We start from the raw sequence: 22228 nt of genomic DNA, 5'->3' as shown, positions 1-22228 counted from the left end.
TGTAGCTTTATTTAAAGTCTTATAATCAGAGAGTCTTGGTTCTTCGACTTTGTTTTTAAAATTGTTTTGACTATCTTGGGTTCTCTGCATAACTTTTAAATCAACTTGAAATTTCCAACAACATAAAAGCCTGCTGGGATTTTGACTGGAGTTACATTGAATCTATAGATCATTTGGAGAAAACCTGATAGCAAATAATATTGAGTGTTCTGATCATGGAGGTAATAAACATCTTCATTTATGAAGTTTTTTAAGTTTCTCTCAGCAATAGGTATCACATATTTTAAGTTTAAATGTTTGTTTATAATCTGCTCTAATCAGTGTAATTTATAATCTGTAAAAGTCATAAGAAATTTCAAGATGGCATGATTTTTTTTTCACAATCTAATAGAGGAAAAAGTAGCTTTATTACTGTTTTAGAGGTAGAAAAAATTGAATGACATTTTTTAAGATAAGAGTTTTAAAGGAAATATACACAGTACAATACAAAAACCAAGAAGAAAGCAAATCCAGTCTTTGATTTCTCTTAACCAATTAAAAATGACTTTTTAATATATTATATATTTAAGTGAATTTGAATTCTAAGACGTGAGAAATTGGGAAAATATAAATACTTTTTAATTGATTTTTAGAGAGAGAGGAAGGGAGACAGAGAGAGAGAGAAAGGAGAGAGAAGCATCAGTTTTTTGTTCCATCCATTCATTGGTTGATTCTTATATGTGCTCTGACTGGGGATCCAAGTGGCAACTTTGACATAGGAGGATGCTCTAACCAACTGTGCTATCTAACCAGGGCCTAAAAATACTTTTTATAACAATTTATGCAACCAAGTTGGCATTCAGCATGGATAACAATCTATTTTTTTATTTAATATTTTCATTTATGGAGATTGCTCAACTTACTTGATTAGATTATTTTAGCATTAAATAACTGACATAACCAAGCTGAGTCCTTCAACTTTGATCCACTTTAAAAATATGATTGAGTGCCTGACCAGGTGGTGGCGCAGTGGATAAAGCATTGGACTTTATCCACTGATGTGGAAGACCCAGATTCAAGACCCTGAGGTCGCCAGCTTGAGCGTGGGCTCATCTGGTTTGAGCAAAAGCTCACCAGCTTGAGCCCAAGGTCGCTGGCTCGAGCAAGGGGTTACTTGGTCTGCTGAAGGCCTGTGGTCAAGGTACATATGAGAAAGTAATCAATGATTAACAACTAAGGTGTTGCAATGCGCAATGAAAAACTAATAATTGATGCTTCTCATCTCTCCATTCCTGTCTGTCTGTCCCTGTTTATCCCTCTCTCTGACTCTCTCTCTGTCTCTGAAAAAAAGAAAAAGAAAAATATGATTGAATCAGTCTATTAAGATACTTCTCTCCAACTAATTTCAGATGAGAAATTAGACTTTTGATTGAAAACAATAAATAATTATTCTTTATTATTTTAATATTATTTGTAAAACAAATTCATCAAATTGGTGGGAAATCAAAGATATTATATATATTAGAACTTTTAAATGCTAAAAATGTTATAGCAGTAGTAATTCCTAAATAAAAATATAACTGCACATATAAAACAGTATTAAATCCACTTATTTATATTAAATTATAAAGTACAATGAAAATTACCAGATCTTCATGTCTAAGCTATATGAATATATTAATTCAAAAATGTGATAGAAAATGGCTTTGCCACTTAGCTAGTATGTGACTTTGACAAATTTATCTCTCTAATTTTCATTGTCTTCCTTTATTTAAAAAAAGTGGGAGAAAATAATAATACCTTCATAGAGTTGTAAAGATTAAATTATTGTTCATAAGCTACTCAGTATAAGTATTACCATATAATAAGTGTTAAATTAATGTCAACTAATTTTATTTTATAGCAATAACAATAGAATTATTCTTTACCATTAGAAAGTATTAGTTTCCTATTGTTGCTATAACAATTACCACAAACTTAGTGTTTTAAAACAACACAAATTCATTATCTTACCTTTCTAGAGGTCAGTTGTCCAAAATCAATCTCACTGGGTTAAAATAATAATTTTGGCAAGCCTAGGTCTTTCTAGAGGCCTACACAAGAAAGAAAATATAACTTTACAACCCAATTTTCAAATTGTTTTCACCTCTTTACAAATTTCAACATTATATTGTCATTAAAATTTTGAGTCCAGATACATTACAGACAGACCAGCCAGCTCTTCTGCCTACCCTGGCCTAATGAAACATTATTTGTGTTTAAATGAAATTTAGGCTTTCTTTCAAATTGAGGATAATCACTTGTCCATTATATGGATGTGTATAGCATTTGGTATAGAATCACATATACTGCTCACAAAAATTAGGGGATATTTCAAAATGAATATGAAATGATAAAATATCCCCTAATTTTTGTGAGCAGAACATATAGAAGATAGGCAAAATTAGGTTTACAGTTATACATATGGAAAAATACAAATTAATAAATAATAATACAAAAATAAACTCGTACTCACAACTGTAAACCTACTTTTGCCTACTCCTGAATATGTGTATACAAAGAAGTTCTGGAAGAATGCATAAGACATTGTTAACAGATTTATCCCTGGGAGTAGAACAGCAATCAGGCAAGGGTGTGTGGAAAGGGTAGACATTTACTGTTTATTTCATTCCATTTTGTGTATAGTTGGAATTTTTGCCTACTGCATATTGTACTTTTAGAATTACAAAGACTAGTTTAATTTTTAATATAGTATATAGTCTAAATAAAACCCAGGGATTAAATATATTCAGAAATAAACTTGAGGTGATGAACACACAATACAGTATACCAATAATGTATTACAGAATTCAACACCTGAAACCTATATAATTTTATTAACCAATGTTACCCTAACAAATTCAATAAAAATTAAAAATTGTATTCAGAAACAATGTTTCATGTTTCTTTATAGAACTCATCTGTGTTTCACACATTATGGAACTCATACTATTGGCTGAATAAATAAACATATCAGTCTTACGCTCAGAAATGATAAAAAAGGGAACATAAAGTTCATGAAATTAGTTCATCTATATAGCCATCTCACAATACTTTCCTGAAACAAAATTGCTGTAAGAACAGAATATATCTAAAATTCCTGCCAGGTATAACAATTTAAAGTACCTTGGTCTTCTCAGCCTCCAGAACTGTGAGGAATAAATTCCTGTTGTTTAAGCGGCCTAGTCTATGATATTTTGTTATGACAGCCTGAGCTAAGTCACCTAGAAAAGAAATTAAACATTCTTTTGCCTGACCAGTCGGTGGTGCAGTGGATAGAGTATCTGCTGGGATACAGAGGACCCAGGTTCGAAACCATGAGGTTACCATCTTGAGCACAGGCTCACCAGTTTGAGCATGGGGTCGTAAACATGACCCCGTGGTTGCCTGGCTTGAGCCCAAAGGTCGCTGGCTTAGGTAAGGGGTCACTGGCTCAGCTAGAGAGCCCTTGGTCAAAAAAAATAAAAATTAAACATTTTTAAGTGCAGTCCTTCAAAGGGAATTAAATTGGACAATCCCAGAGATGAACAGAAAGGATACTGCTTCACAAAGAGAAGACTGATGGCCTTTCTGCACAGGCTTCATTGGGTATCCCAGTTTCTAGGCAGTAAAATAGCATACCCTAGCCATTTAGGTAGCTAAAAAAAAAAAAAAAATGCATTCACACATTTTCAAATGTCCTCACCATTCTTACCAAAAGAAAGGTCCTTGAAATTGAAAAGACTGAATTACCCTTCTAGAGATAGACAGAAGTTGAGGTAAAAGATAACCAAATCTGTCATAAGGGATGTGGATTTATTCAAATAATCTGAATGAATTTAGGCAATGCACATCTCACTGATGATTACAACTGACTGCGTGACAGTGGCCTTTTCCCAAGTTTTCTAAACTGAGCAAGCCTCGGAAAACTCTTGTACAATTGTGAGAAAGGGAAAGGGATTCTTAATTTAAACTCTGACACTGGGTATCTTACAGCTCTAGCAGGTGAAGGCTCAGATCAGAAATAATTTGATAGAGAAAACATATCTTATTCCTGTAACAAATCCGAGCTGATATTAACCTGTTCACTATATATAGATTGACTGAAATGACTTAGATAAATACAAGCAGTTGGATAAACCACACCAACAACAAAAACAAAACAAAACAAAAAAAAAACATAGCATAATCAAAAGAAGGAAAGGGAGTCACCAGGGGCTTTGGCAGTTCAAAAAAAAATGACACACTTGAGGTTTTAATGTCCCCAGGGGACTGAAGACATGTGCTGGTCTAGATAAAAGAGGGAGCTGGAGAAGTCCTGTCCAGAGGAACAGAGAAGCCCCAAGGAAGCTCACCATACCCTAGGCTTCTGAATGGAGAAAAAGTTTCTGGGAAGAATCAACCCCAAACGCATATCACAGTGAGTATGGCTTCTGAATTTACAACAGGGGTAGTCAACTTTTTTATACCTACCGCCCACTTTTATATCTCTGTTAGTAGTAAAATTTTCTAACTGCCCACCGGTTCCACAGTAATGGTGATTTATAAAGTAGGGAAATAACTTTACTTTATAAAATTTATAAAGCAGAGCTACAGCAAGATAAGCATATAATAATAATTACTTACCAAGTACTTTATGTTTGATTTTCGCTAACTTTGGCAGAATAAATCTTTATAAAACAACTTACTATAGTTAAATCTATCTTTTTATTTCTACTTTGGTTGCTCCACTACCACCCACCATGAAAGCTGGAACGCCCACTGGTGGGCGGTATGGACCAGGTTGACTACCACTGATTTACACTATCGATGTGATATGATAATCACAAGGTGAGACTTTAACATAAATGCTGGTCCAGATTCTCAAGGCCTGGATTTAGAAAAAGCAAACATAAAGAGAAAATATCAAACCATTGAACAGGGGCTGAGCATATGGAAGCCTCATAGAAAACATAGCCAGAGTGAAGATGGATTTACATCCTTAAATTACAAATCTAAAAGACCACATGATCAGAGACAGTGATCAAATGCAGAAATTAGATGTAATAGAACAATCCAAAAAAGACAATAATAATTATGTTCAAAGTATTACAACAATGCAAGAAAAAATTTAAAAAGCATAATGAATAAAATAATTTGACTACAGGAAAAAGAAATAGAGATTTTAACAAAACAATGAACATTTGGAAGTTTCAAAATATAGTCATTGTAAATTATAAACTCAAGGAATACATTTAACCTGTAGAATCAAAATAGTTGAAGAGAAAATTAGTAAACTGAAAGCTGTTCTCACACACAGTGAAGATATAAAGATATGGAAAATAAAAGAGAACTAAAGGGACCACCTCTTTTACTAGGAATTCCCGAAGAAAACAGAAAGAATAGGTTAGAGGCAATATTTGAAGAGATAATGATTGAGAATTTTCCAGAATTAAAAACATGATTGAAGTAGCACAACAAATATGATAAAATGAACACAATCTAGCCATTGAAATTACAGAACAGTCAAGATGAAGAAAAATTCTTACAAGCAACTGGAGATTTAAAAAAATGTGTCACTGGCAATGCCGTTGGCATTTCTGGAGATGTGTCCATTTAGAAATATTTTTAACCATTCCACTGCCATAGTGGCTTTCAAATACTAATAGAGTTGTTCCTTGCCACAGCGTGGTTCACTTTTCGCGGTCTCACTGTATCGCGGATTTTTAAATTGTATACCATCTATCTAACTTTGTATCATGAATGTTTCACTATATCACGGGAGGTTCTGGAATCTAGCCTCCACGATAGATTAGGGACCAGTGTACTATTATCTGGAACACCACACAAAGTATCAGTATAACATTGTCATGTGTATCTCATTATTGAATCAACAATTTGTGCATTTCTACAACCCCCTCACCCAATTTATTTATTTTTTAGTCCCATAGTAACTCCATTTTAAAAATTACTACTTCAGGCAGGAGACCCAATCACTAATTAATGTGCAAAGGATTATACTTGAGAAAAAAATTCTGTTGTAGGCATCAAGTATTTGGCTGTTAGCATAAGTAGAACATTTCCCCATTACTGTATGTAATGGGAAATTAATAATTTCAGGTCCAGATAATTGACAACTGAATGAGCTTAGATTTATAATTGGCCATTAAGAGAACTAGATTCTTGTACTTCATTTACCTGCAAGGCACATGACCTTTATTTATTTCATTTGCATCTAAAAATAGAGTTAATTGGATATTCCCCTACTTATTTTATGAGAGCACAGAGAGGAATATAAATTAAAGAGTGGCCGACAAAATGGTGTTTGTGAATAAGCTTTTGAAATTGCATTGAATGCTAGATCATTGGAGTGATACATAAACAAATGTTCCAATAGATGTGCAAGGAGGAACGTCACACAGGTGCACTCAGACGTGCCATTAGTGAAATCCTTAGAAATCAGAGTTGCACAAAACAGGCTAGACCTTTCAGAAGGATCCCTCAGCACACCAAAACTATTCCAACAAAAGCAAATGTATATGTGAGAAAGGCTTAGGCAGTGAAGGAAAAAAACAGAAAGATCGTTATGTTTCAAGGATTCCTTTATCGATAAGTTCCCTAAATCCAGAAGTGTATCTGATGGTACAGACCAGCCCATGTGAGACAAAAACAATCTGTGACAGAGCAAAAAGGAATCTGGAATGAACTATTAATATTTCCTGACTCACACTGGCTAGGACTTATAACTAGTTCCATAGTGACCATATCAGCAAGGTAGTGTGTTATTGTGATTTATGTATATATATATTTTAGGTGGGAGGAGGGGAGATAGTGAGACGGACTCCCGCATGCACCTCAACTGGGATCCACCCAGCAACCCCCGTCTGGGGCCAGGATGCTAGAAAACAACAAGCTATTCTCAGCACCTGAGGCTGACACTTGAGACTAGTTGAGCCACTGGCTACAGGAGGGGAAGGGGGAAAGAAGGGAGAGAGGGAAGGGAGAAAAGCAGATTGGTCACTTCTCTTGTGTGCCCTGACCTGGAATGTCCCAGGATGTCTATACATCCATATGTTGGGCCAATGCTCTATCCACTGAGCCAACTGAGCAGGGCTGTGATTTATATATCAATATATTAATAAACATATATTTGATCTTTGTCCCCTGTTCCTTCAGAGTTTCTCAAACAGTTGAGATTACCTATAATGATGAAAGCCATAAAGATGTCTTTTATTATGTTAATGAGATGACTTTTGGAAAGCCCCAAAGTCACGTAAGGGTGGGGCCTGGTTGCCAATGGAACCAGTCATGTAATTACAGGGTTAAACTTTCCCTGGCTCCAGCCTTCTCCCAGGGTTGGAAATTTCATCCCATCCCCTGACCTCACCGAGGGGGGAAGGGGCTAAAGATTGAGCTCAATCACCAATAATTTAATCAATCATGCAATTCAATGAAGGCCCATAAAAATCCCAAAGGACTGGCCTGGAGAGCTTTCGGGTTGAGGAACAAGTGGAGGTGCTGGGACAGTGTCCTGCCCTGTCTGAGAGGGCACAGAAGGTCCGAGCCCTGTCCCCTTGCCCTCTGCATCTCTTCCATCTAGATCTTTCTGAGTTACATCCTTTTATTCTAAACTGATCATCTAGTAAGTAAAATGTTTCTCTGAGTTCTGCGAGCTGCTTTGGCAAATTAATCAAACCTAAGGATGGGAACCAGGAACCTCCCACCCCCCACCCACAGCCGGGGGTCTGTCAGTAGCACAGGTGATTCATTACCTTGACTTGCGATTGCAACTCAGTTGGGTGGAGTTGGGGAACAGTCCTGTTGGACTGAACCCTTGATCTATAAAATCTGGTGCTATTTAGAGGCAGATAGCATAAAAATTGAGTTGAATTGTAGGACATCCAGGTGGTGTCCGAAAATTGGTTGGTGGTATGGGGAAAAAACCCACGCATCAGAATTGGGTGCCAGAATCTCAGCTGGTCATTCCAGAAATTTGTGTCATTCTTGATAGTCCCTCTTGTTTCTGTTCAATAGCCAATAGATTCTACTTTCAAAGTTAAAAGCAAATTCATCCATTCTCCCTATCCCACTTGTTACCACCTCACTTACTCTTCCATCATCTCTCACCTGGCCCAGCCTTACACAGTCTCTCATTTCCCCCTACATTTTACTTTTGCTGGACAGCAGCCAGAGATCTTTCAAGTGGATCTTCTTGTCCCAAAACTAAAAATCCTCCAATATGCTCGAGATATAAACAAATTGCTTCCAGCCCACAAGGTCTTCATGATCTGGCCCCTGCCTCCCTCACTACATTTTATACCACTTGCCACCTCGTTTCTGCACACTGATTCCCTCCCAATTCCTCAAACTCACCCAATTACGTCTTGTCTCAGGCCACTGCACTGGTTGTCCCCTCTACTTAAAATCTTTTTTTCCCTGTACTTGACCCAGTTCATTTATCCTTCAGATAACAGATTAAACGTCACTGTCGGAAAGACTTCCCTGGCTCTCCAAGTTAAATTAGGGCTCTCCCCGAAACCTATATGATTTATTAACCAATGCCACCCCAATAAATTCAATACAAATTAAAAAATTAGGGTCTTCTTTTATATACTTCCATTAAACTGGTCATTTTAGTTCATATATTAGAAATACAGATATAAATTTACATACGTACATTTTTTTCTTCACCAGACTATAAGCTCCAAGAAGGCACAGATCATGTCCCTTTTGCCCATCACTGGATAAACAGTACCCAGCACAGTACTTGGCATAATATATCTTTTGAATGACCCTGTAAGGTGGATAATTCCATATTTTACATGAGAACACTAAGATCAAATGTGAAACAAGTTTTAAGAACTAAAACATGGCCTGACCTGTGGTGGCGCAGTGGATAAAGCGTCGACCTGGAAATGCTGAGGTCGCCGGTTCGAAACCCTGGGCTTGCCTGGTCAGGCACATATGGGAGTTGATGCTTCCAGCTCCTCCCCCCTGTCTCTCTCTCCTCTCTCTCTCTCTCTCCTCTCTAAAAAAATGAATAAATAAAATAAAATAAAATAAAAAAAAATAAAAAAATAAAAGAAAATTGATACTGTATTATTAAAAAAAAAAAAAAGAACTAAAACACTATTCCAATATCTGACTAGAAAGCATAAAAATAATTGTTTTGGAGCCTGGTCTATTTGACTCTGTAGACTATTAGATTATTACTGTCTGGACCAATACTGTCATCCCCCTTTATCTGTTGGAGATATGTTCCAAGACCCCCAGGGGATGCCTGAAAGCACAGACAGTACCAAACCCTATATATACTATGTTTTTTTCCTATACATCAAGTCCTCAAATAATGTCATTTTATTTTTTCATTATAACATTGACGAGAAAAAAAAAAAAATTCAGTTCCTGGCCAGTGCCACCGTCTGTGTGCAGATTGCATGTTCTCCCATGTCTGAGTGGGTTTTCTCCGGCTACTCCGGTTTCCTCCCACGTCCTAAAGATGTGCGTGTGAGGTGAACTGGCATGTTTGTTCACGCCTGAGTGCACGGAGGTGTGTGCGTGTGGTCCTGCCATCTAAGGGAGTCCTGGTTAGGTGGAGTCCTGCCTGGTGCCCTGAGCTGCCAGGGTAGGCTCGGGCCACCCTCAACCCTGAACTGCAATAAGCAGGTTGGCAAATAGTTATCTTATTGTTTTTATTAATCTTCCTTAAACATATGTATAGCTCATATTTATTTCAACATTTAATATTAGAAGTTTGGGCCTTTATTTAGAAGTCAAACATAGTGAGAAAACCAGCAAAGGACAAAGGCTTTTTTTTTTTTTTTTTTTTTTTTGCTGGATCAGTGAAGGTACTCGATTCCAACAATCATTAAATAACTTAAAAGCATAACTTTCTGGAATATTTTCCCTAAAATAATTTTGCACAACTCATTTCTAGTCATAGGAGGTAAAAGTTCTTTCACAGCCCTTCAGACTAATTCTATTGCCGTTTTTTGCTACAGCACAACTACAGGTTTCCATGTAAGTTTTCCTTACCTCAGTTCCTTATCACAGCATAAGAATCTCTGCTGTGTCCTTGGCTACAGTTTTGAATCAAAGTCGACTTCACTGCACTGAGAATGCCTAATAATCCCCCTGTAAATGGAAAAGGGGGGTAAGAAATGATTTGGGGGGCTTCTTCAACAAGTTTCTGATTTGAATCCTCAGTTTTATTCTCTAAGACACACTTGAACTTTCTCCTTTTTTTTTTACCCCCCACTAAAAAAATTGTGGTCAAACTAACAAAATGTACCTTAATGACCATTTTAAAGTGTAGTGTTAGAAATAAGCATTAAGTACATTCACATTGTTTATGCAACTATCGCCACCATCCATCCCCAGAACTTTTTCCATCTTGTAGAATTGAAACTCTGTACCCATGAAACCTAGACAATCAAATCCTCCTTAAATGCTCCTTTAGAGCCAAACTGTTTTGTTTTAAGAGTTGTTCCAGTTTACACTCCAGTAGCCGGGTAGAAGAGTTCACTTCGCATCCTTGCCAACACTTGGTATTTTCCTTTTTTCTCCCTTATCTCCCCTATTTTATTTTGAAATATAAAAACAACTGAAGCAAAGTTTAGATTGCCTTTGGGGGAACCTTTTACCTTTGGTTTGGTTCTCTGAATTATTAACCATCTCATACTTCTATTTTGTCCAGCCACAACGTGCGGACTGTGAGTTTTCGACTTTGCTCGATATTTTTGCTCACTCTGCCCCCTTGAATGCCATCCGGTTAAGAAAATAAGGTGCACGTCCAATACGGGGCAAGTCCTTGGAGTAGTCTGGAAGTATGAGCACTGTACTGTGGGCGACATTTATGAGGACCTTCATCGGTCCACTTGTTTTTACTAGAATCCAGTGTAGAACCTTCTGCCCACCTCCCGACTCCCCGTTCTACACCCGGTTTCCCCGGAGGCACCGGGACCACAGACCGGTTCTCAGTGACCAGCCAGAACCGGGCGGAGCCGACGGTGGGGGGGGGGGGGGGTGTCCCGCGGGTCCCCGCGGAGCATGCGCAGACCAAGCCTGGCGCATGCTCGGCCGCCAGGCGGGTCCACAGATGAGGGGAGCCGAGTCTCCCGCGCCCCGGTATCCCCGGCAGAGCTGCTGCTGAGTCGCTCGTTCTCGGCTCTGACTGCCAATAAAGTTCGCTAAAAAATCATAGTCGTTCCTAAGAGAGCGGAAGAGGGCGCGAGCCAGCCGGGCGGCCCGCGGGGGCAGCTGGCGCGCTGGGAGGAGGCGGCGCCGGCGGCGGCAGCGGTTGCGCCGCGACCAGGAGGAGCCGGTCGCGCGGGGTGCGGGTCCGCGGCCGGCGGGGGACGGTGAGTAGCGGCTCGCCCGGCGGGGCTGCGGCGCCGAACGCACTCACCCTCTTCGAGGGCTGCGGACTCCGGCTCCGCTGGGGAAGGACCCGCCTCTCCCGGGGTCCCGGGTGTGCTTTTCCCCGGGGACTGGAGAAGGGCTGGGGGACAGGCCCGGCTCCCATCCGCCGGCCCAGGCCGCCGCACTCCCGCTGCCCCGCCTCCGGGCGCCGCGTCGGGGATCCAGCCGGAGGAGGTGGGCGGCCGGGGGTTCCTGGGCGCGGGGGCCGGGGATCGCCCCCGGGAGGGCGCGCGGCGGAGCGGGGGCGAGCGCTGGCCCCAGCCTGGCGGAGCTCCCGGCTGCTCGCCCCTGGGGAAGGGGCGGCTCAGGCGGCCGCGACACTGAGGGGCGTTCAGTGCCCGGGTTAGGTCTGATGGGGAACGGGGTCCCGAGCTCTGCCCTGGCTTTCACGCCCCGCGTCCCTGCGCCGGGCCCCCTCCTACCCCGCGGCCCCACCCTTCCCGAGTTTCTCGCTCAGACTGCTAGAATATGAATGAGCCAGATTGTACTATTTCATTGACACTGGTTGCCACAGAAATACTTTACTCCTGGGGCGCCCTGGGCCGCTCCCAGGCAGAGGAGCCTGAGGAGTGTGAGGCGGTAGTGAACTTCACTGTCCTGTGTGTAGCAGTGGACTCTGAAAAGGTCTGCTTGCTTCTCTAGGTTGCATATAACTCCTAACACCTAGGTTATGTCTTTGAATCCAAGAAGTGTTTCAGTATTTTTATAATCGTACCCGTACTGAAGTACAGGCTGTGTGATTGAAAATAAAGATCTTTTGAGCAGTGAGTTAACTTTTCCTTTTCTTACTGATTTTGGAGAGAGACAGAGACAGAGAAACAATCACTTGTTGTTCCACTCAGTTGTGCATTCACTGGTTGCTTCCCACCTGCGCCCTGACCGGGATCAAACCAGCGAAGACCTGGGTGGTTCATTCAGGAGGCTGCCCCAACCCGCTGAGCTAGTGGCCAAGTGCCTTTCCTTTTCTAATTTGTAAGACTGCATTGATTCGCAAAACCTTAAAAATCAGATTTAGGATAAAGAGCATGTTGAGCGTAACTGTCAAGCTTTTTAATTATTGTACTCAGAGTTATGCTTATTTTCTAAGAACTTAATTTGTTTTAGTGCCTTAAGACTATTGAGTTGTAGTGGCTGATAATCACAAACCTTACACTGCTTGTGTGAAAATCCAATTGCACTATTTTCCTTCAAGTTTTATTAGTTTTTATATTCTCACGTAGTGAAATTGACTTTTTTTTGGAATAGTGTTCTATGAATTTTAGACTCATGTAACCACCACAACTTGAATCAGGATATAGAACATCTGACCTGTGGTGGCGCAGTGGATAAAGCGTCGACCTGGAAATGCTGAGGTCGCCAGTTCGAAACCCTGGGCTTGCCTGGTCAAGGCACATATGGGAGTTGATGCTTCCAGTTCCTCCCCCCCCTTCTCTCTCTCTGCCTCTCCCTCTCCTCTCTAAAATGAATAAATAAATAAATAAAAAAGGATATAGAACAGTTCTAACAGCCCCACCCCTCAAAAAACTCATACTATTTTATAGCTTTCCCTAACTCATCAGTTACAGGTGCTCCTCAACTTAACATGGGGTCAGGACCTGAGAAACCCATTGTAAGTTGAAAAGAAGTCCAAACACATTCAATACTTACTGTCCCGTAGGGTGTCAGTTGCTGACCCTCCCCATTTCCTGGCTGGCTGGGCCTGCCCAGCCCTGTGGAGTGCCCAGCATCACAGGAGTGTACCATACTATGTATCACTAGCCTGAGAAAAGGTCAAAATGCAAAATTTGAAGTAAGGTTTCTACTAAATTCCTGTTGTTTTGACACCATTGTGAAGCTGAAAATTGTAAGTCCAGCCATGTAAGTCTAGGACCATGGTACTGACCTTTTCTAGAATGTCATATAAATGGACTTACGTAATCTGTAACCTTTTGATGTGACTTCTTTCAACATGATGCCTTTGAGATTCCTCCCAAGTTGTTCATGTATCAACAGTTTTTTTTTTTGGTTGTTAAATAGTATTCCATGAGATAGACATGCCACAGTTTGTTTATATATCCACTCAGTGAAGGACATTGGGTTGTTTCCAGTTTTTGGTGATTATGAGTAAAGTGCTATAAACATTCATGTACAGGGTTTTTTTTTGTGAACATTAATTTTCATTTCTCTACAGTATTGCTAGGAATGGACTTGCAGGGTCATGCGAAGTATGTATAACTTTATGAGAAACCGTCACCTAATTTCCAAAGTGGGTTTGTCATTTTGCATTCTGACCAATGACTTACCCACTTATCCGAGTTCCAGTGGCTCCACATCCTCCTTAGCACTTGGTATTGTCAGTATTTTTTAATTTAGCCATTCTAATAGACATGTCGTGGTGTCTGGTGGTTTTAACATTTCTTTTCTTTTTTATCTTTTTTCTGAAGCTGGAAACGGGGAGGCAGTCAGACAGACTCCCGCATGCGCCCGACCGGGATCCACCCGGCACGCCCACCAGGGGGCGATGCTCTGCCCCTCCAGGGCACCGCTCTGTCGCGACCAGAGGCACTCCAGCGCCTGGGGCAGAGGCCAAGGAGCCATCCCCAGCACCCGGGCCATCTTTGCTCCAATGGAGCCTTGGCTGCGGGAGGGGAAGAGAGAGACAGAGAGGAAGGAGAGGGGGAGGGGCGGAGAAGCAGATGGGCGCCTCTTCTATGTGCCCCAGCCGGGAATCGAACCCGGGACTCCCGCACGCCAGGCTGACGCTCCACCACTGAGCCAACCGGCCAGGGCGGTTTTAACATTTCTTTAATGGCTATGGCTAAAGATGTTGAATACCTTTTCATGTGCTTATTTGGCATTTCATGTGCTTTTTGTTGAGTATCTGATAAAGAGTTTTGCCCATTTTTAAATTGTTTGCTTATTTTTTTCAGAGACAGAGCGAGAGTCAGAGAGAGGTCTAGATAGGAACAGACAGACAGAAACGGAGAGAGATGAGAAGCATCAATCATCAGTTTTTCGTGGCGACACCTTAGTTGTTCATTGACTGCTTTCTCATGTGTGCCTTGACCGTGGGGCTACAGCAGACCGAGTAACCCCTTACTCGAGCCATTGACCTTGGGTCCAAGCTGGTGAGCTTTGCTCAAACCAGATGAGCCCGTGCTCAAGCTGGCGACCTCGGGGTCTGGAATCTGGGTCCTCCGCGTCCTCCGCATCCCAGTCCAACACTCTATTCACTGTGCCACCGCCTGTGCCAGGCAAATTTTGTTTGCTTTCTTATGTTGAGTTTTGAGGGTTCTTGATATGTTCTTGATACAAATTGTTTGATATGTATTTTGCAGATATTTTCTCCCAGTCTATAGCTTATCTTTTCATTCTTTTAACAGTATCTTTCACAAAGCAGATGTTTTAATTTTGATGAATCTAATTTATCAGTTTTTCATTTTGTGCATCTTTTGGTATCACATCTAAGAACTCTGCCTAACTTCAGGTCAAGAAGATTTTCACCCACTAAAATTTTTTTCTAAAAATTACAGTTTTACATTTATATCTATGATCCTTTTGGGGGAATTATTTATATAAAGTATGAGGTTTAGGGGAAGGTTTATTTTTTTGCATATGAATGTCCAGTTGTTCCATCACCATTTGTTAAAAAGACTGTTTTTTCTCCATTGAATTGTTTTTGCACCTCTGTCAAAAATCAATTGGCTGTATTTGTGTGGGTCTAATTCTGGGCCCTCTTTTCTATTCCATTAATTTATGTATCTTTCTCTGCTAGTATCACACTGTTTTTATTAATGTAGCTTTATAGTGTGTTAATATCAGGTAATATGATTTCCTTCTTATTTTATTCTTTCTCACAATTGTTTTAGCTACTCTGGTTCCTTTGCCTTTTCATGCAAAGTTTAGAAGCAGCTTGTCTCCAACCACAAAAAAATCCTGCTGCTTCTCCACCCCTCCCCCTCTCCTTCCTCTCTGTCTCTCTCTTCCCCTCCCACAGCCAAGGCTCCATTGAAGCAAAGTTGGCCCGGGCGCTGAAGATGGCTCCATGGCCTCTGCCTCAGGCGCTAGAATGGCTCTGGTTGCAAGAGAGCAATGCCCCTGATGGGCAGAGCATCACCCCCTGGTGGGCATGCCAGGTGGATCCCGGTCGGGCGCATGCAGGAATCTGTCTGACTGCCTCCCCGTTTCCGGCTTCAGAACAATACAAAAAAAAAAAAAAAAAATCCTGCTGTTATGTTAGAATTGCATTAAATCATACACTGATTTGAGGAGAAACACTATTTTTACTTTATTGGGCCTTCTCATCTATGAGCATGATGTGTCTTTCCATTTATGTAGGTCTTTGTTTCATTAGCATTTTGTAGTTTTCAGTATACTGATCCTGTGTATGTTTTGTTAGATTTATTCCAAAGTGTTTAATATCTTTGGAACTCTTATAAATGTCATTTAAAACATTTTGGTTTCCAACTGTGCATTGTTAGAATATAGAAATACATTCTGAGGGTGTGTGTTGCTCTGTACTATGTGTCCTTTCTAAACTCACTTATTAGCTCCAGGATTTTTTTTTTCTAAGTGAGAGGAGGGGAGATAGAAAGACATACTCCCACATGGGCCCTGACCGGGATCAATCCAGCAACCCCCATCTGGGGCCATGCTCACAACAGAGCTATTTTTAGCACCTGAAGTGGAGGCTCCATGGAGCCATTCTAAGCACCTGGGGCCAATGAGCTCAAACCAATCACCCTGGTTGCTGAGAGGGAAGAGAGAGAGAGAAAGAGAAAGGAGAGGAGAGGAGGAGTGAAGAAGTAGATGATCACTTCTCCTGTGTGCCCTGACCGGGAATCAAACCCAGGACATCCACCACTCTACCACTGAGCCAACCGGCCAGGGCAGCTCCACGATTTTCAAATTTTTGGATTTCTTAGAGTTTTCTACATAGACAATTATGTCATCTGTGAATAAGGACAATTCTGTTTCTTTTTTCTCTAATCTATAAACATTTAATTAATTAATTTGCTTATTTGCCTATTGTGCTTACTAGGACTTCATGTGTGATGAATAGGAGAAATGAGAGTGGACATTTCCTGTGAAGGGGAAAGCAGTCAGTCTTTCAGAATTACTGTGATGTCCACTGTATGGTTTTTCAGTAGATGCCCCAAATCAGGTTGAAGAAGTCCTCTTCTCTTTGCAGTTTATTGAGAGTTTCTCTCACAAATGGATTGAGTTTTGTCCTGTATTTCTATTGTATTAATTGATATGGTGATGTGGTTTTTCTTCTTTACTTTGTTAATATGGTGGATTATATTGATTGATTTTTGAGTACTGAACCAGCATTGCATTCCCAAAATAAAGCCTACTTAGTCCTGGTTATTCTTTTTATATATTGCTGGATTGAATTTACAAGTATTTTGTTAAGGAATTTTGCCTTTGTATTCATGAAGGGATATTGCCTGTGTTTTTTGTTTTGTTTTTGTACTGTTTTTGTGTGGTGTTGGTATCAAGATAATGCTAGCTTTATAAAATCAGTTGGAAACTGTTTCATCTTAAATATTCTGGTAGAGATTTTGTGTCATTGGTGTTAATTCTTGAAAAGATTTGATAGAATTCTTTGATGGAATCGCCTGAGCCTGGAGATTTGTTTTTGAGTTTTTAACTTACGAATTCAGTTTCCTTAATAGTTATGGAGCTATTCAAAGGATCTGTTTCATAGTAGGTGAGTTGTGGTAGTTAGTACTTTTCAGGGAATTCTTCCATTTCATCTAAGTTGTCAAATGTATTTGTTTGTTATATTATCCTTCTGACTTTGCAGAGTCTGCAGTGATATCTATGTTTTATTCCCAATATTGGTAATTTGTGTTTTCTTTTTTCTGTTTGTCAATTTTATTGCAAAAAAAAAATACAACTTTTTTATTATTAAAAACCCCGAGCTTTTTGCTTCATTAATTTTCTCTATTTTTCTGTTTTCAATTTCATTGATTTATGTGCCTGTCTTTATTTTGATATTTTCATCCATTTGCTACTATGGGTTCATTTGCTTTTCCTCTTATACTGTTGTAGTGGGAGCTGAGGTAGATTTGAGACATTTTTCCTAAGGTAAGAGTCAGTGCTGTGCATTTTCCCTCTCAGCATGGCATTTGCTGAGTCCCACAAATTGTGACAGGTTGTCTTTTCATTTTCATTCAATTTCATTACCTTTTAAGATTTCTCTTGAACTTCGTTGGCTCACAGATTGTTTTTAGAGGTCTGTGTATTTAGTTTCCAAATGTTTGGAGATTTTTCTATTATCTTTCTGTTGCTTATTTCCAGTTTGATTTGATTGTGGCCCCATTATTTTAAGCTTGTTGAGGTTTATCTTATGGTCTAATATATGTTTTATCTTAGTATACATTCAGTGGGGCTTGAAAGAAGTATATTCTGCTGCTGTTGTGTGGACAGGTCTCTTCCTGTTCACTAGAGGCTGATATATATTTTGTTTTTAGAATTCCCATTTGTTTTATCTGTAGTGTTTTTAATGTATCTCTGTGTAACTACTTTAGTGGTTGCTCTGTGTATTACATTATATACTGTATTTCCTCATGTATAAGATTATAAGATGCTCCCATGTATAAGACGCACCTTAAGGCCTGACCTGTGGTGGCGCAGTGGATAAAGCGTTGACCTGGAATGCTGAGGTCACCGGTTCAAAACCCTGGGCTTGCCTCGTCAAGGCACATATGGGAGTTGATAGCTTCCTGCTCCTCCTCTCTCTCTCTCTCTCTCCTTTCTAAAATGAATAAAGTCTTAAAATTTTGTTTTTAAAAGATGCACCTTAATTTGGGGGCCCAAAATTTGAAAAAAAATGTATTACATAAAGTTATTGAACTCAAGTTTTTTTTTTGTTTTTTTTTTAAATAAATTTTTATTAATGGTAATGGGATGACATTAATAAATCAGGGTACATATATTCAAAGAAAACATGTCTAGGTTATTTTGTCATTAAATTATGTTGCGTACCCCTCGCCCAAAGTCAGATTGTCCTCCGCCACCCGAACTCAAGTTTTATTCATCATAAAATTCATATAACTCCTCATCACTGTCAAAACTCCCATCCATTAGCTTGTCCTCACCTGTGTCTGATGACAAATCACTGTCTTCGTATATTGTTTTGTCCTCAGTTCCATCTATGGCATTTGAAATGCCACACTTCTTAAATGAAAATCTACAACCACTGTATAAGCACCCAGTTTTTAGGTCCCCAATTTTTTGGAAAAGGGTGTGTCTTATGCATGAGGAAATACGGTATATGTAATTTATCGTAATCTGTTGGTGTCAGCATTTTACCAGTTCAAGTGAAGTATAGAAACCCTATCTCCCTTTATCCTCATCCATTTATATAATTATCTTAAATATATTCTCTACATATATTGAAAACTACATTAGACAATGTTATAATTTTGTTTCAACTATCAAACTCGATTTAGAGCACTCAAGAGAAGACTGCCATATTTACCCATATTTTTGCATCTACCATGATCTCTCTCTTGTTCTGATATTCTAAGGTTTTGGGATTTTAAAAATTATTTTATTTTGTCTGAAGGGCAACCTAAAACCAATATTTTAACAAGTGCTTCTTGATGATTCTTCTGATTATTAAAGTTTATAAAGAACTGGGGACATTACTGAAACTTCATTAGGGACAAAGAAAGGAATGTTCTTCACAGACTTTGTGTAGTGGTTATATAGATGGGTTTTTCAGTTAAGGTCATTGGAATATAATAGCTAAGTGGGCAAGAACTTAACTAGTAGTTTTAATAAGAAATATGAGAAATTGACTCTGTTCTTTTCAGTCTGAAATACAAAACAGTACAGTTCTATTACTTTCATTTGTGAATAACAATAACTAATCTGAAACGAAATTCTAAAAGAATATGTGGTATAAGATTATGTGTAGAGGAGTCATTGTAACCTGAACACTTCTAAGAGTCTAATACTGTCACACAATTCTATGTTATTGCACGAAATCTTTCTTTGGGGTGCTTTTCTAGGGATGTTAATTATTACCTGTGAGGTCGAAAAGCAGTTTCTTTAGCTTTTGTACTTGTTGCTCATTTGGTCATAACTATGGAGGATTTATTATGTTGGATGTAACTACTACCATTTTTTTAGTGATTAACTTTTACTCTGCTAGGTGCTTTATAAGTAAAGTATCATTGATCAACAATTCTGTCAGGTAAACGTCGTCAGGAAACTGAAGCTGAAGAGGATAAGCGATAACTTCACTAAGAGCACAGAACTAGTAAATGAAACTTTGAATCAGGCCTCAACCCTTAACCATCCATGGTCTCAGTCTCTGTGAAAGGCAGAACCATGTCAGGCGTTGATACTGGATGTCATCGATTATGCTGTTGATAAGGAGTAAAAAATGAATGCTATTGTTGCCCCTTTTTTAAAAGACTTTACATTAACTAACAGACTGAGGCGGGGGCTTTCATCATAGAAACATTCTTGCAACTTCATATAATCATTTCTTGATAAAACAATTATAGCTTATTTTGTGCAGTTTTTATGTCATGAAAAAATTTCATTTTCATTTTAAACTACAGATTTGAGAAAGAATATCTGATCACCTGGAATTAAAGTTGCTACAGAAACCTTTTCAACCCCAAAGATGTTAGAGGAAGATATGGAAGTGGCCATCAAGATGGTGGTTGTCGGGAACGGAGCAGTTGGAAAATCGAGTATGATTCAGCGATACTGCAAAGGCATTTTTACAAAAGATTACAAGAAAACCATTGGAGTGGATTTTTTGGAGCGACAAATCCAGTATGTACTTGGACGGTTTATCCTCTTGGTTTTACTTTGTGAACTGTGTCCAAGACTTCCATCAGAGTAATAGTGACTAATTACCACAGTCCCAGGTTAGGCATCTAATGGCAGTGGCTCATGAGATGGTGGTTTTCATTACTAACACTTTTCGTTTCTTATTGTACCTTTATCCTGTCTTTCTCCACCCTTCATGTCTTTTCCCTTCCTTTCTCATGGTTTCTTCTTTTTTTCTATTCCCCTCCCCCTCCCTTTTTGTTTTATCTTATATCTGTTCTATATTTATTAGTGGCATGTTAGTCACTTCTTAAATACAAACTGATGCTTGACTCTAAAGGGTTTCCATTGATTATTTTACTATTTGGAAGGAAGTTACTTGTCTATGGGAATAATTCTCATCTCTTATATTATGGGATCCTTTAATGTCTCTTCTTTTTTAAAAACTGGGTAAGAATATATAGAAATTAAGAACTGATTGTTTTTACTCTAACAAAATAAGAGGAAGCTGCTTTGGGAGGATTAAATACTTTGAAAAGGAAATCTTACTTCAAGAAATCCAGTTGGATTCTAAAACACATCAAAGTAACACTTTTTGTCATTAGTCCCGAGAACTTTTTAGGATATTTTAAATTATAAGAGACAAATAAAATAATATTGTAGAAATAGGTAACATTAAACAAATCTGGCTTAACTAGCCCAGACATTACATCAAAGATAATTGTGTTCATTGTTTTAAAGATTGTTGATTTCCTAATTTGAATTCTATTAGTTTTTAAAAATATTTTTGTATTTACTTCCATTAGGTATTTTAAGAGGATTCATTTTAAAGCTTGATGATACTTGTTTTTTGTACTTGTTATATGAACCAAATTAATATTTTAAGTATACAGTTGATACTCTTTATTTGTGGACTCTGCATTTGCATATTCACCAATTTGCTACAATTTGTTTGTAACCCCACAGTCCATACCCCCAGTGCTTTGGAGTCATTTGTGGACATGCACAGAGCAGGAAAAATCCAAGTCACCTGCACACACACTCCCAGCCTAGGTGGGACAAGGCAACACTTTCTTTTTACTTCGTCTCTCCTACTGTAAACCAGTGTCCTTTTAGTGGTCTGTTTTGTGCCACATTTTGTTGGTGATTTGTTGGTGTTTAAAATGACCCCCAAGCATAGTGCTCAGATGCTGTGTGGCGATCTTTTTCTGTGTGTGTGTGTGTATTTTTCTGAAGCTGGAAACGGGGAGAGACAGTCAGACTCCCGCATGCGCCCCACCAGGATCCACCCGGCACACCCACCAGGGGGCGATGCTCTGCCCCTCCGGGGCGTCGCTGTGCCACGACCAGAGCCACTCTAGTGCCTGGGGCAGAGGCCAAGGAGCCATCCCCAGCGCCCAGGCCATCTTTGCTCCAATGGAGCCTTGGCTGTGGGAGGGGAAGAGAGAGACAGAGAGGAAGGAGGGGGAGGGTGGAGAAGCAAATGGGCGCTTCTCCTATGTGCCCTGGCCGGGAATCGAACCCGGGTCCCCCCGCACGCCAGGCCGACGCTCTACCGCTGAGTCAACCGGCCAGGGCTGTGTGGCGATCTTAAGTGCAAGAAGGCTGTGTGTGTTGTGCCTTACAGATAAAACACGTGTTAGGTAAGCTTCGTGCGGGCACGCGTTGTAGTGCCGGAGGCTGTGAGCTCAGTGTTCATAAATTAACAGCATGTATGAAGTAAACACAAATACCAAGGTTATATATTGTCAGTTGCCAAAAACATAACCAAGGTTTGTGGAAATCTAACCCTGTATTTCCCTAAGAGCAGTAGTTCAGTATTTGCTAATTCATGTCATAACTACCATGAATAAGACAGTGGACTATATGACATAATAGAGTAAATTTTTGAGTTAAAGGGCAACCATGAGGGTAAGCTAGCTACTTTCATTTCTTATTGTATCACTTGTGCACTAGAATTAGCGTGGAGTGGTCAGGAGAGCAAGTACTGACTGGAGAGAACTCTTCTCCAGCAAGGCTAGTCTCAGCGCCAGCGCTATCTGCGATGGTTGTC

The 22228-nt window shown here is 39.6% G+C and overlaps 1 protein-coding gene across 2 annotated transcripts in view; it reads left to right on the top strand.

The window, feature by feature from the left end:
- The first annotated feature begins 11054 nt into the window (after nt 1-11054).
- The window catches only part of RAB23 (RAB23, member RAS oncogene family), a 59729-nt gene continuing 48555 nt past the window's right edge, over nt 11055-22228 (top strand). For both annotated transcript variants that reach the window (XR_010728202.1, XM_066252861.1), the window contains exons 1-2: nt 11055-11336; nt 19959-20178. Coding sequence is in view for 1 of the 2 variants with exons in the window: in XM_066252861.1 (XP_066108958.1) it covers nt 20024-20178 (155 nt within the window). In the remaining variant the exon portion in view is untranslated. The remainder of the gene's footprint in view (nt 11337-19958; nt 20179-22228) is intronic.

The sequence above is a fragment of the Saccopteryx bilineata genome, chromosome 1 (genome assembly GCF_036850765.1).
Source record: "Saccopteryx bilineata isolate mSacBil1 chromosome 1, mSacBil1_pri_phased_curated, whole genome shotgun sequence".
NCBI classification, from domain to species: Eukaryota; Metazoa; Chordata; class Mammalia; order Chiroptera; family Emballonuridae; genus Saccopteryx; species Saccopteryx bilineata.
The sequence above is the reverse complement of the archived record's forward strand: the minus strand, read 5'-3'. Positions and strand labels throughout refer to the sequence as shown.